This window comes from Aquila chrysaetos, chromosome 26 (assembly GCF_900496995.4).
Source record: "Aquila chrysaetos chrysaetos chromosome 26, bAquChr1.4, whole genome shotgun sequence".
Taxonomy (NCBI): Eukaryota; Metazoa; Chordata; class Aves; order Accipitriformes; family Accipitridae; genus Aquila; species Aquila chrysaetos.
The window spans coordinates 4037772-4049904 of NC_044029.1; the positions used below are offsets into that span (position 1 = coordinate 4037772).

Sequence of the window (12133 nt, forward strand, 5' to 3'; positions counted from 1 at the left end):
AAGAGTATTTTATTTAAGGTATAAAGTAGAGATTCTGTGTGGAATTAATTTTATATTAATTTCATGTTGCATTTATATTTTTCAGAGAGGCCTTAGTTAATTTTCATTTTCCATAGTTATCAAGGGCTCTTTCAAACATACACTGATGTATGACTTCTTGGTTGTAAAATGTTATTACATGTATCACACCATTACTATGTATGTTCAGAACAAATTGAAGGCAGAGCATTTGTTTGGAATGCAAAGATTTAAATGGTTCTAGAGTCAGTGAAAAATCTAGCAGTTATATCTGCTTCATGCTTTTTTTTTTTTTTTTGCATAGCGCAAAGTGCTATCTTCTTTGGCTACTGGAGTTTTTATGAGCCCAGCCAAGCAGACAAATACTAACAGTAACTGCTCTGCTTTTCCGTATTCACAGTCCCCTTTGTCCAGGCTAGAAGAGGACAGGATTCACTATTGCAACTATTCTCCAGTGATGGTTGAGTTGACTAAAAATGTTTCTTTTTAAATTACACCTCATTCTATCAATAACTTGTACTCAGAAGGTGTTTGTATCTGTGAGGCATTTAATAGTGTTATGCCAGTGTCAGCACCATTAAGCACCAGATGGAATCATTAAGTTCTTTAATTTGTTTTTCCATTGTTATTTTTTAAAGCCAAAGATGACAGAGCTGTTGATGAAAAATGAAGTTCCAGAGGCAACTGTAAGCCATGTAAATGACATCAGTGCAGCCAGAGAACTGAGGAATTTGCAGAGGAAGATCTGGAGCATTGTGGATGACTGGCTGCGGTATTATCGCACAGCCCTAGGTCAGGCACGGTCAGAAAACAGCTGGGGACATGGTTTTATGAGCTTGTTTCTCTATCCGCAGGTACCAGAGTAGACTAAATAGTCCTCTGAAAGTCAGCCCCAGACTGACCATCAGAGAATGCAGACACTGCTGGCTTGAACACTGAACTAGAGAGGAGGCCAGTGGGCTACCTGTTACTCAAATTGGTGAGCAGGTACTTGGGACTCGTGGTACCTCTGAGGCCAGCAGATAGTTCTATGCTGAGTGCTTCCATACAGCATGGCATTAAAATTGCCAGGCAAGCGCTGAAGAAGCCCACTCCACAAATGACAGCAGTATTGCTGCCTCAGTGCCGCTGCGTTCGGACTGATCAGTCCTACAGGGACCGGGCCATTTAGCGCAGACGTAGCAGGGTGTTAACGCACCGTACTGTTCCCCCGGCCAGGCTGATACCTCTGCACGGTACTGCAATGAGCCAAGCACATCGGCTTGGTCAGGGATCGCTGCAGTGAGGCACATTGCACGGTACGGACATGCACCGTGTAGAGCCTTGAAATGTATCTGGGCTGAACAGACAGTGGATTCCAGTCCCATTCTGAGGAAACTGCTGGGGACAATGGGACAGGTAATGACCTGTCTGATTCCCTACTTCCCTTTTAGTGCAGCTTTTGTTAGACTGAGACTGTGAAGGTGGAGGAAGAAAGGTTTGGAAAAGAGGAGGAAAAAAGTGTGGAGTAACTAAAAACCTTTTTTGAAGACTCTTGCTCTATATGCATTAGCTATAACATTTAAATGAACTATCTGATAAGGTAATCCACTGTGAGTTCACATAACTCCTGACAGCATGAAAGCTAGGCCTGGGCAGAAGGCTAATATAAACTTGATTTCAGCCTTGAATGGAATGAAATTGATTTAGAGAGCTCATGCTGGTGCATTACATGCTGTGGGAATCATTCTGTCAGTGCTTGATACATAAAAGCCTCCTTGATAATACAAACAAAAGCTGTAAGAACATGCTCTGGTTTACTGAACATGGTTCAGGAAAATAGGTACTGCCTGAATTCTGTATCTTTGCTGATTAATTTAGCAAAAGATACTTTCCATATATTGGAGTCCTTTTATGGGGAAGACAGCTTGAGCATCACCATGTTCCTTTGGCAGGATTCATTTTACCTCTTCTACCTTGTCAACATCACTGCCAACACTGATAATGTTTTCTTCTGGATCACAATCTAGCCACCAGAAAAACCTGCCAACCTGCCAATTCGTTACACCTAATCCAACAGTAGAGAACTGGGTCTGGGCAGGAAGGGGGAGGTATAAAAGGGTGAGGATCAGATTTAAGATCTTCCACCTGAGTTAAGACTTTGGCCTTAGCAGGTCAAGGGAGGTGATCCTTCCCCTCTACTTAGCACTAGTGGGGCCATACCTGGAGTACTGTGTCCAGTTCTGGGCTCTGCAGTACAAGAGAGACATGGACACGCTGGAGACAGGCCACTGAAGGGCCATGAAGATGATTAAGGGAGCATCTCCCCTATGAGGAGATGCTGAGAGAGATGGGACTGTTCAGCCTGGAGAAGAGAAGGCTCAGGGGGATCCATCAATGTACGTAAATACCCAAAAGGAGGGTACACAGAGGACGGATCCAGGCTCTTTTCAGTGGTGCCCAGTGACAGGACCAGAGGCAAGCGGCACAAACTGAAAAACCAGAGGTTCCCTCTAAATATCAGGAAACACTTTTTCACTGGGAGGGTGACCAAGCACTGGCAGAGGTTGCTCAGAGAGGTTGTGGAGTCTCCAGCCTTGGAGGCATTCAAAAGCCAACGGGACATGGTCCTGGGCAGCCGGCTCTAGGTGGCCCTGCTTCAGCAGGGGGGGTTGGACCAGATGATCTCCAGAGGTCACTTCCAACCTTCCAACCAACAATTCTGGGATTCTGTAATTGTGTGACTAACTTTCACTATTAATTTTCCAGTTTGGATCACACAGCAGATGAGTTACATTTTTCAGTGCAAAACCACCATCAGTTACCAAATCAGGGCCTAGTTTGTCACCGATTTCAGCAGTGGTGATGTATTTCAGGAATTGACCGCATACGCCTTCAGAAAATGTCTGACCTTCCCCTGCAACCCTTAAGGAAGGGCATGATTCGGTCTGCGGATGCTCTCCCAGTTACCTCAGGTATGCAGAGATCACAAGGGAAGAGGAAAGAGAACAGCCAAGCTCCCAAGTCAGAAACTCCTCTCCTTCTAGATCAAATGCAGTCGGCTCCTCCTTACAGCATGCAGCAGGAACCATACTCTTATCCTCTCAGGTAAATGAGGGGGACAAGGGGAGAAGATGAAAGAACTACTTTTCCCCCGAGTCACTAAATGGTTCTTTTATGATTGCTTACTTATGCCACACAGTAAGAATTTACATTCTTTTTCCATGAGATGCTATTATCAGTACCTCAGAGCCTTCATATATCCCTGTACGATACTCTAAAAGCAGTAACAACAATGAAGCAGCAGTTGCGAAGGTTTGGAAAAACGCCCATATTAGATCTTTAAATACTATTTCAGCAAATAAGATTAACTTTTTCTTATTATCAGCCACATTTATGATAGTAGCATCCAAAAAACTCTATTTGGGAGCAATGCCTCTCTATATAGTGTGTCATGTGCTTGAATGATGCTCTGCTCTTCCAAGTGCCACCACCTGCCAAGTATAATATATAGAAGATCTGAGCTTCAGACTTGCTTTCTAAGAGTTTGTTTAGAGTTGTAGTCATACTACTTTGTTTCACTTAAAAATGTGTAAGGGAAGTCAGAGAAGTGGAGGGAATATTGCTTTCAGCATCTTTCCTGAGTCCTTGCCTTTTCAAGTACAAGACAGTCTCTATTTGATTTCAAATTATCTGCTAGTCTCAGACAAATGTCTTTTTATGCAATCCATTAAAGCAAAGAGGTTTGCAATATCCTTAGCCATTATCTGAAACCTGACTCCACCCATCCATGGCACATCCTGCTAATGCAAGATGCTTGTTTTATTTTGCCTTTAAACTTTCACTTACTTGCTGTTATTTTCTTATACAGGGCTTCTGTTTTACTAAATAGTAATACCAAATCAGAGAAGCTGCATATGACTCGGTTCAATGTAAATAAAAGAAGGAATGTACTTTATGTCATTAATTCACGGTAAGGAAATCTAAGCTAAGATTGGACAATGATGGCTCCAGTGTAAACATTGATGGTAGTAGTTTAGTAGTTGTTCATTTCTGGATACGGTTAAGTAGTTCACTTATGCCTCCAAGCTATTACAACATTGTATAGGATGCATTGCATGTGGAGCCAAAGCAGTAGTAACTTTTCAAACCTAAGTAATCCACAACTGTCATTCATGCTGTGTCTGCAGTTCCTCATAACAGGAAGACAAGGTGACACGATTTCTCACTGTATTTTTGGTGGCTCAAGGTTCCCTTGTGTCTTTGAAGCACGTTTGCTTTTATTGATACCTTTCCTACAGGTAAATAGCAACAGTGCTTTTTTACAAACTCAATGATGTCTGAGAATGAGCAAAATTAAAGGAACAAAGTACTTTTAATTTCATACAACTAGTCTGTAGCTCAACTAATAAAGTAAAAATACCATAAAACTAAAGTATTTCATTATTTCTCCTAGTATGCTGAAATTGTAATCTTGTTTTACATACATGTGAAGCTGAAAAGCAAAATTTTGCACATTCTCCTGCTGTTTGTGAGGCCACTTATGGTCTCTTTTCCCTGATCCATTTATTTTAGACTTACTTCCTTTTTCCTTTGGCTCCCTCCAGCACAATATACCCCCAGCAGATGTCTAATTCAGGACAGTGCTCCTCATAGCTCTCTGTTTTAATGCTTTTCTCTTGGCACAGCCATTAGGGATTGATCCAACATCCCCAAATACAGCAACAATCTCTCCATTAGCTTCAGAAGGCCACAGGGGAGGCCTGTGGGCTTTAGAGTCTCTCTTTTTTTTTTTTTTTCCGGTCCAAACCTTTCATAGGATTTGCTCTCATTATGAGGAAGTTGTGTTCAAAAGATACTATCACCTGGAGCAGTGTGGCAGGTTCTTACTGATGACATGATGTCTTCACTAGAGATGTGAAGATAAGGCTCTGGAACTTGGCACTCCTGCTGCCTGCTTTACAGGACCAAACGACCCACAGAATCCCCCTCAAAATGTCAAAGGATTTCTCAGATAAATTAGTCTTCACCACACTCATGAAAGACAAATAATACCAACACACATAGCACATACACATGAATATAAAACAAGTATACTACAATCAGCTGTCCAAGGTAAGAGGTGCCTATGAGACTTTCAAATAATTAGGGAATAGCCTTTGAAGTCTGCTCTCGGCTGCTACCGAAGCCTGCCTGGCTAGCTCGTCTGGTTAAAGCACATCCCTCTTTCTGCTGTCGGCTTGGGTTCAGAGGCTGCGTTTTGGCAGAAGCAGGGAGCTCCACAGCACTCATGGTTGCATCAAACCTTAAGAAACACCTGAAACATTTAGAAGACTGCATGCCTTAGATAACAGGCGATGACTGGGCCTAGGCCTGTCATTTATAGAGATGATTTTAAATTATTCTTCAACCTGTACTTGATTTATTTGACTGTTTATCTTGCTAACACTTTCCCCTATATTTTCTCTTCCTCGTGGCAGGGACAAGCTGTGGGTCACGTCGCAGGCTGCTTGTCCTGCTGTGCTTCGAAGAATTATGATGGGGGAGGAAGGAAAGACATGCAGGTGCAGTAATCATCAGATTCCCTATGTGTCAGACCTGGAGTATGATCACCTCATTAACAATCAGATCTCCTTTAAGGAGCAGATTGTAGTGGTCTGTGTCTCATCTTCTTCACAAACAAACAAGGATCCCAGTGAAGACAAGATAGAGCAGCTGTATAAAAGAAAGAACAAGAACAGAAGTATGCCTTGTGCTCAGGTGGGTTTTATCAGACAGTAGATAGTTTTTCCAATACATGGTTGAAAACTTTAAAGAGTCTTTTTGGAATATTTTCTGTTTATCTGGTTGCTAAAATATCCAAAAAGTTGTCTTACCAGAAATGTCTAACTGGCACCAACTCCAAATATGTGTTCTACAGGAAATTTAATATTAAAAAAATACTTCCAAAGTAGAAAAAAAAGTTTAGAAATGCAAGAGTTTCCTACAAAAAAAGGGCATTTAAAAAAAAAAACTGTTTCTGAAAACTAAATATTACTTGAATCCATATCTTTGAAGATGGAGTAAATTGCTGTTCAGAACTTAGAGGAATTCCTCACATCATTCTTTTTTCTGGAACAGCTGAGGGAGTAACCCTGAATAATCCCTTGATGCAGAGCAGGGACCTCAAATCTTGATTGCAAATCCCTAGAACTGAGTTTTGGGGGTCTTTCTAGCTCTGTGACACAGTATGAGGAAACCCTGCAGTGGGGGTGTGTGGCTACTGTGACATTGCAGGCCCCAAGGACTAGTAACCACAACAATCTTTTGCATCAGTTGAGCAGAAACCTGTGATTTGGTAGCAGTGTGACAACACATCTTTTGTTGAAACATTTTAGCTTCCAGGAATCAGCACTTTCTAATAAAAAGGAATGAAAAAAATTCCACACAGAAGCATGCTGCTAGAAAATTTTAAACCAGCTCGTTTTCCTTACAGTATAAACTTACAGAGTAATCATTTAATACAAGACTCCGTCCTCACATTCACATGGCCAGGTACTAAGGAAATACATGGCACAAAGTATCTTTGTGTAAGTCTGTATTTAGAAGGACTGGAAATACAAGTTAAGTTAAAGTCTGGAAGGGCAAAAAAGCAAAAGATAAGTAATATGATAACCACTTTAAAACAAGGAATGTTTGTTGTTTCAATGTCCCCCGGACATTGTCTATTCTTCTAATTACCTGAAAATTTCTCAATAAAGCTAACAGTAGAAGTGGTAGTAAAGACTCAACAGGCATTTTTATCATCTTGACATAGTGGGCACAACAGTAACGATCAGTGATTGCTGTATTCAAAATCTTCCGCTTGTCACTAGACATTAGTGGAGCTGCACCGAAATTAAAATGTTAAGAGGATTTGAGTCTGCGTAGATGCAGCTTCAGTACCAATTAAGGCATTAAAATGACTTCTTTCACTATGTCTTATTTGTCCATTCCTTGAGAAACTGGTCACACAGCAACTATCATTTCTGATTTGCATTTGAAAAAGTTAGTATAGAAGGGGTCAAATTCTGGCCTTCATGAAGTCTTTGGGAAAACTCCCATGCATTTCAGCACCAGCAGGATTTTTAGTCCAAGAAGCAAAGGCTAAATCTGAATTAAATATCTACATTTTATATAAAGAGAAGAAGAAGAAAGTAAGGGTGTTTTCAGACCTAACTTTTCATATTGTTCTTTCCTCCTGGAAGCCTGACCTAAAAATGTATTTGGGAAATCAGTGGAAAAAACGCTTGTGTGTTGCCTCCTTGTCTCACAGTGTGGTCCTCTAGTTGGCCCCTGTCCCCTAATGGCAGGAACACAAGATTTTTGGAAGCCAGGATTCCAGAGGATTATGACAAATCCATAAGGAGGTTGCACAGTGACTAGCTACCACCCCTGTTCTCACAGCTATGGACTCTCGTTTTATAAATCTGAGGAGCTGTTTCTTTTAAGAAGAGAGAAATACACCCACAAAGAGAAATTGAGACATTTAGAAGCCTCTGTCTTCACAGTGTAAAAAGCCATTGCTACCTGGTCTGAAAGAGAAAGATAACTCAGTTGAGTTCATAAGGACTTGTTTAGAAAGAATGTTACTAGCTTAATTGGTCAGGCAAAATTTACTTAATTATATAATTGTACTTGCCTTGTTGCTTCAGGGTTGTCTGGATTCCTTTCGCCTCCTCAAATATGATATCACTTCTGCAGATGCATTTACAGATCGTAAGGGTTCCTTATTGGAAAAGAGACATAATGTAACTCCTGGCGTGGTTTTGGTATGTTAAAACTATTACAATTATTTAACTTCTAATGCCATTACTATGATCTGGTTACTAATGAGTGACTTTGGGATTGCCTCTTGTTGTGAGTATTTGGGCCATCAGGAGAGCTGAATGCCAATCTTCCTTCTTCAGGAGTACTGACTGTTGTCCCAGCAGCCCCAACTCTTCCTTATCTATTAGCAGTTCAGGCTTTACAATACATCAGGTCATTCTCATTCCACCTGCAAGGGGCAGAAGCACATGCTAGTTGCCACAGCTTTAGAAAAGGAACATGATTTCTGCCTTTGGACTTTGTGGGTTAGATCTAGCCATCTATATGCACTTCACCCCATTTCTGCTTAATCTGTGGCAAAAAGTCTTGAAGCACATCACAAAAGAGCACGTTTCAGTCTTTAAAAAAAAGAAAAAAAAACTTTTGTTTTCCAACATTCTGAGAAGTAGTCTTTGCAAATCAGGAAAAAGTCTAAGATGAAACATGCACTGAGGTTAGTTTCAAGTACTTGTATAGTTTTCATATGTGGTCTGGAAGCATTATAATTTCTTGTAAGAAGAGATTAATTCATAGGTGATTTATTGTATTGAAATTTTGCATGCAAAGCATACATTGCATGTTTTGAAATACATTATTTTTGTAACACTGTGAGGAGAAGATTATCCAGGTCTTGCTCACCTCTGTTGACAAGCTGTTCACCTCTGTCGCAAGCTGTTATTAGGCTAAGAAAATGCAATCTTGTTTTGCATTGCACAGAATTGCATTATAATTGGATTTTAATAGTCCTCACATCTTTCCAAAAGCACCAACACAAACACTGTTTTTCTTGGTTATTTTAGTTACTTTCTCCCAGTAGGAGAGAGCACCCACTGATTATTGTTTGGTTATGCTTTGTTCCCTTCCTAATAATGGCGAGGAACAAGTACTGCTTCCTGTGTTTGCTTTGTACATTTTTAGTAGTGGCCGTGGCATTAGAACAGAGGACTTTTCACATATCGTCTCATCTTAACTACTGTAAAATTAAGGCTATTTCTGTCAGTTAGGGACGAGCTATTCCTGCAGAAAGAAAAACTTCTCTACATGACACCTATCTGTGCTCAACTTCTCTGTCCACTGGGTGACACCAGCAGCCTATCCGACACTGCTTAGCTCAGTGTAGTACCACAGAACACATGTCTGAAGAAGATTAAATTCTTAACCACACAGCTGCTTTTTTCCTGGTAATATTAATAACATTTTCTTTCCTCTCTGATGGCAAAGTGATACAAATAAATAGGAAAAACAAAATGCAGAAAACCCAAAACTTCTTCCAGACCCGCTACATGTAGTTTACAAAGCTGAAGGAGACAAAGTGGGAAAATACTCTGTAAAATACACAATGAACTGAGGGCTTGTTGTAGAAAAAGACGAAGATGACATGCTTTAGTACGAATGACCCACAGTTGATGAAAATGATTGCTAACAGCTCTGAGGAACTCAGGTAAGCAATTACAAGAGGTGCAGTTTGATTCCGTTCCATGTTAACTTTTTGCATTCCCGTATGGAAATTATTATTTTTCAAAGAAAAATCAGGATAACAAGCAATTTTTTGTGGTTGATGAACTGATTAATCCTTAGAACAGCTAACAAACTACTTTTGTTTTAAAAACCATTTAAAGACATTCTATGATATATGTGCAGCATTTTGGTTTGTTTTGGTTGGTTTTTGTTTCTTCTCACTTTACCTGTAATTCACTGCTACAAAGATTAGCCACCAGTACAAGCTCAGTTTCAGTCATTACCCAGATACGGAGAGATAGAAACAAAAGATGCATGAGGAGTAAAACCTGAAACCTAATGAGCCTGTCAGCATGGTCTTAATTACTGTTTTTAAAAACTGAGCGGTAAAGGCAAGGTGGTTGGTTCTTTTGCTTGGATAAGAAACTAACCATTGTTTAACAAAGAATGGAGTTTGGTTTTAGAAGGAATGTGTTAATAGTCCTTTCTATCAATACTCCTAATGCCTGTCAGCTGACAAATAATCAGTCCAAGCAAACAAACCGTCCCAAAGGTATGAGCCTATTTCACCTGGTTACAACCCCTACGGCCTTTCCAAGGATACAGCGAACATCCTGTACAGATGGAGCCGCCTCTGCTGTTTCCAGGGAGGAATTCAACCCATCCTCAAGCAATTCCCAGTCAGACTCACCCAGCTGTTACCATGCTCAGCCAGAACAGCTTTATCTACCAAGAGCAGTAGCAATTCAGAACAGTTGCACAGGACTGGCTTTGAAGGGCAAGACTTGACCAAAGCCGTACCGCAGGATGCAAGCGTTCTCTAGGGACCAGGAAACCTGCCAGCAGTAGCAGCTCCAGCTCTCCTCATGTTATCTGCGGACAGTAGTGACTTGCAAAGACCAGGAGAAAGATAAGAAGCTGTCAAATGCAACTCTACCAGAAGTCACAAATTACAAAGGGCCACAGTCATTTCCAGAGCAGCTCAAAAGCAAAACAATAAATAATATTCAGAAATTCTAATACCTAAAATAGGCTATGGTTCTTTTCTGTTGGACAACAGCACGACCTCTGCTGACGAACTGGGACTGGCCTGATTGCAGTTTAGAAGTAATAATTGTTAAGAATGAAGTCACTACATTTAGGGTAGAATACCACTCTCATTTTTTTGTAGCTCTGAAAAAATTGCTCATGTGTCAGAGATGACAAAATTCCAGGTCACACTTGATTGTCTGAAATGCTCAAAGCTGATCACAAAGAGCTCCAGAAGGATCGTGAAATGCTCAGTAATTGATAATCAGTTGGTATATGAAATTCACTGTCAATAAGTGCAGAGTAATTTACATGGGGGAAAAGAATCCTAATTATTTATAGAGATGCAAAGATAGACACAATAGCTCTTAACACTGAAGTAAGAGAGCTAAGACTCATTTGTTGACATATCCCTGAAAACTTCTGATCAGTGCTCTGCAATGGTCATAAGGCAAGCAGAATGTTAGTTAAAGGGTAAATAAAACATTCTTGAGATTCTGGTACACAGCACGTGACTGTCTTCACATATCAAAAAAGGATTTAATATGGAATGGCTGTTCGCATAAGGAAGGACTAAATAGAGTAGCTTACAAAACAGACTAAAACGAGATGTGAGAAAGCTTTATAAAGCAAAAATGGTATGGCAAAGGAATAAGAAATAATTATTCATTGTTTCTTAAAACACAGGAATGATCAGGCACCAACGAAGAGATAAGCAGCAGATTTAAAACAAAAGGAAGTCCTTTTTCTCACAGCACATCATTAAATTGTGGAACTCTTTGCCACAGGATGTTGTGGAGGCCAAAAGCATAAGTGTGTTCAAAATGGAATTACATACATTCCTGAAGGTTTGCTCCATTGGCGGCTATCAAATGTGATGGCCCAGACACAGCTTTTGGTTGAGGAAATCCCTGAATTGTTAACTGCTTATGGCTGACATGGGTCACAAAGAATAGGATTTTCTTAGAAATGCTCTTCCACTCCTCCCCCAGCTACCAGTAATTCGCAGGGACAGGATACTGGATGGGTTAGATTAGCCTTTGGTATAATCCTGCGCAGCTGCTTTTACACCACTATGTGCAAGGTTGTTGCTTTAATTTGGGTAAAACTTTAATAAAAGGATTAGGGGGGAAAATGCACAAAGTTCATGAGAAGAAGGTTCTTCGCCTCTGAAATCATCCTCAGCTACATATTTCAAACAATTTTGTATATATTTTAATTTTTAAAGCTTCAGTAAAGCAAAATTAATGTTCCCAGGAAGGGAAGGTCTCTCAAACTATGTAAAAGTAGGATTAAAAATTTACTTAATTTTACATGCTTTCTTCTTGAGGCAGATAAGTAATTTCCTCTGGTGCTTGGAATTTCCTCAGATGATCAGGAAAAATACTTCAAAATGAAACACAACTGTCCTCTGCGTCTAATGAATCAAAAGGCTACCCTTAGTACACTTAGAAGGACAGCCTCCATCCTTAATTTCCTACTAAAATAACTATTGTTCAGCTAAATAAATACAAGTGAGTTTAAGAGAAGGAATTCATGGCTTCAAAGAAAAAGAATTAAGTTCAAGTTTTAATGAACGTATTAGGCAAGAAGGAAATGTTGTATGATATTAAACATTTGCTTTTAGACAGCTTTCTATAGTCTTTTAGATGCCTCAAGGAAATGGTTTTACAGCAGCATTACAGTAACGCAGTTGCTCCCAGGGGCAGTTGCTTCTCTCTGATCATGGCATGTGCTTCCTGCCATATGGACAATCCCACTCTCTCCCCCTGCCCCCCGTTTAAAGATCTTCAGCCAGGACTTAATTCCTCTGCCTTCAAAA

The 12133-nt window shown here is 40.2% G+C and overlaps 2 protein-coding genes across 4 annotated transcripts in view; one reads left to right on the forward strand and one right to left on the reverse strand.

The window, feature by feature from the left end:
* The first annotated feature begins 2974 nt into the window (after positions 1-2974).
* On the forward strand, positions 2975-7816 carry LOC115336071 (uncharacterized protein C3orf20 homolog). Its single transcript, XM_041120422.1, has 4 exons — positions 2975-3105; positions 3869-3970; positions 5478-5757; positions 7671-7816. The coding sequence occupies exons 1-4, from the start codon at positions 2975-2977 to the stop codon at positions 7794-7796; spliced, it is 639 nt and encodes a 212-aa protein (XP_040976356.1). The 3' UTR covers positions 7797-7816.
* A 15-nt stretch (positions 7817-7831) lies between these two features.
* Positions 7832-12133, reverse strand: part of VEZT (vezatin, adherens junctions transmembrane protein) — a 78171-nt gene continuing 73869 nt past the window's right edge. For 2 of the 3 annotated variants that reach the window (XM_030002756.2, XM_030002754.2), the window contains one exon: positions 7832-8014. The gene's annotated coding sequence lies outside the window, so the exon portion shown is untranslated. The remainder of the gene's footprint in view (positions 8015-12133) is intronic. The other variant, XM_041120434.1, reaches the window with a different exon arrangement.

Excerpts from the sequence above, each read along its gene's own strand:
- LOC115336071 (XM_041120422.1), top strand. The coding sequence starts at position 2,975 with ATGCAGAGATCACAAGGGAAGAGGAAAGAGAACAGCCAAGCTCCCAAG. Across the intron at positions 3,106-3,868 it reads CCATACTCTTATCCTCTCAG|GGCTTCTGTTTTACTAAATA; the intron begins GTAAATGAGGGG and ends TTTCTTATACAG. Across the intron at positions 5,758-7,670 it reads GAAGTATGCCTTGTGCTCAG|GGTTGTCTGGATTCCTTTCG; the intron begins GTGGGTTTTATC and ends TTGTTGCTTCAG.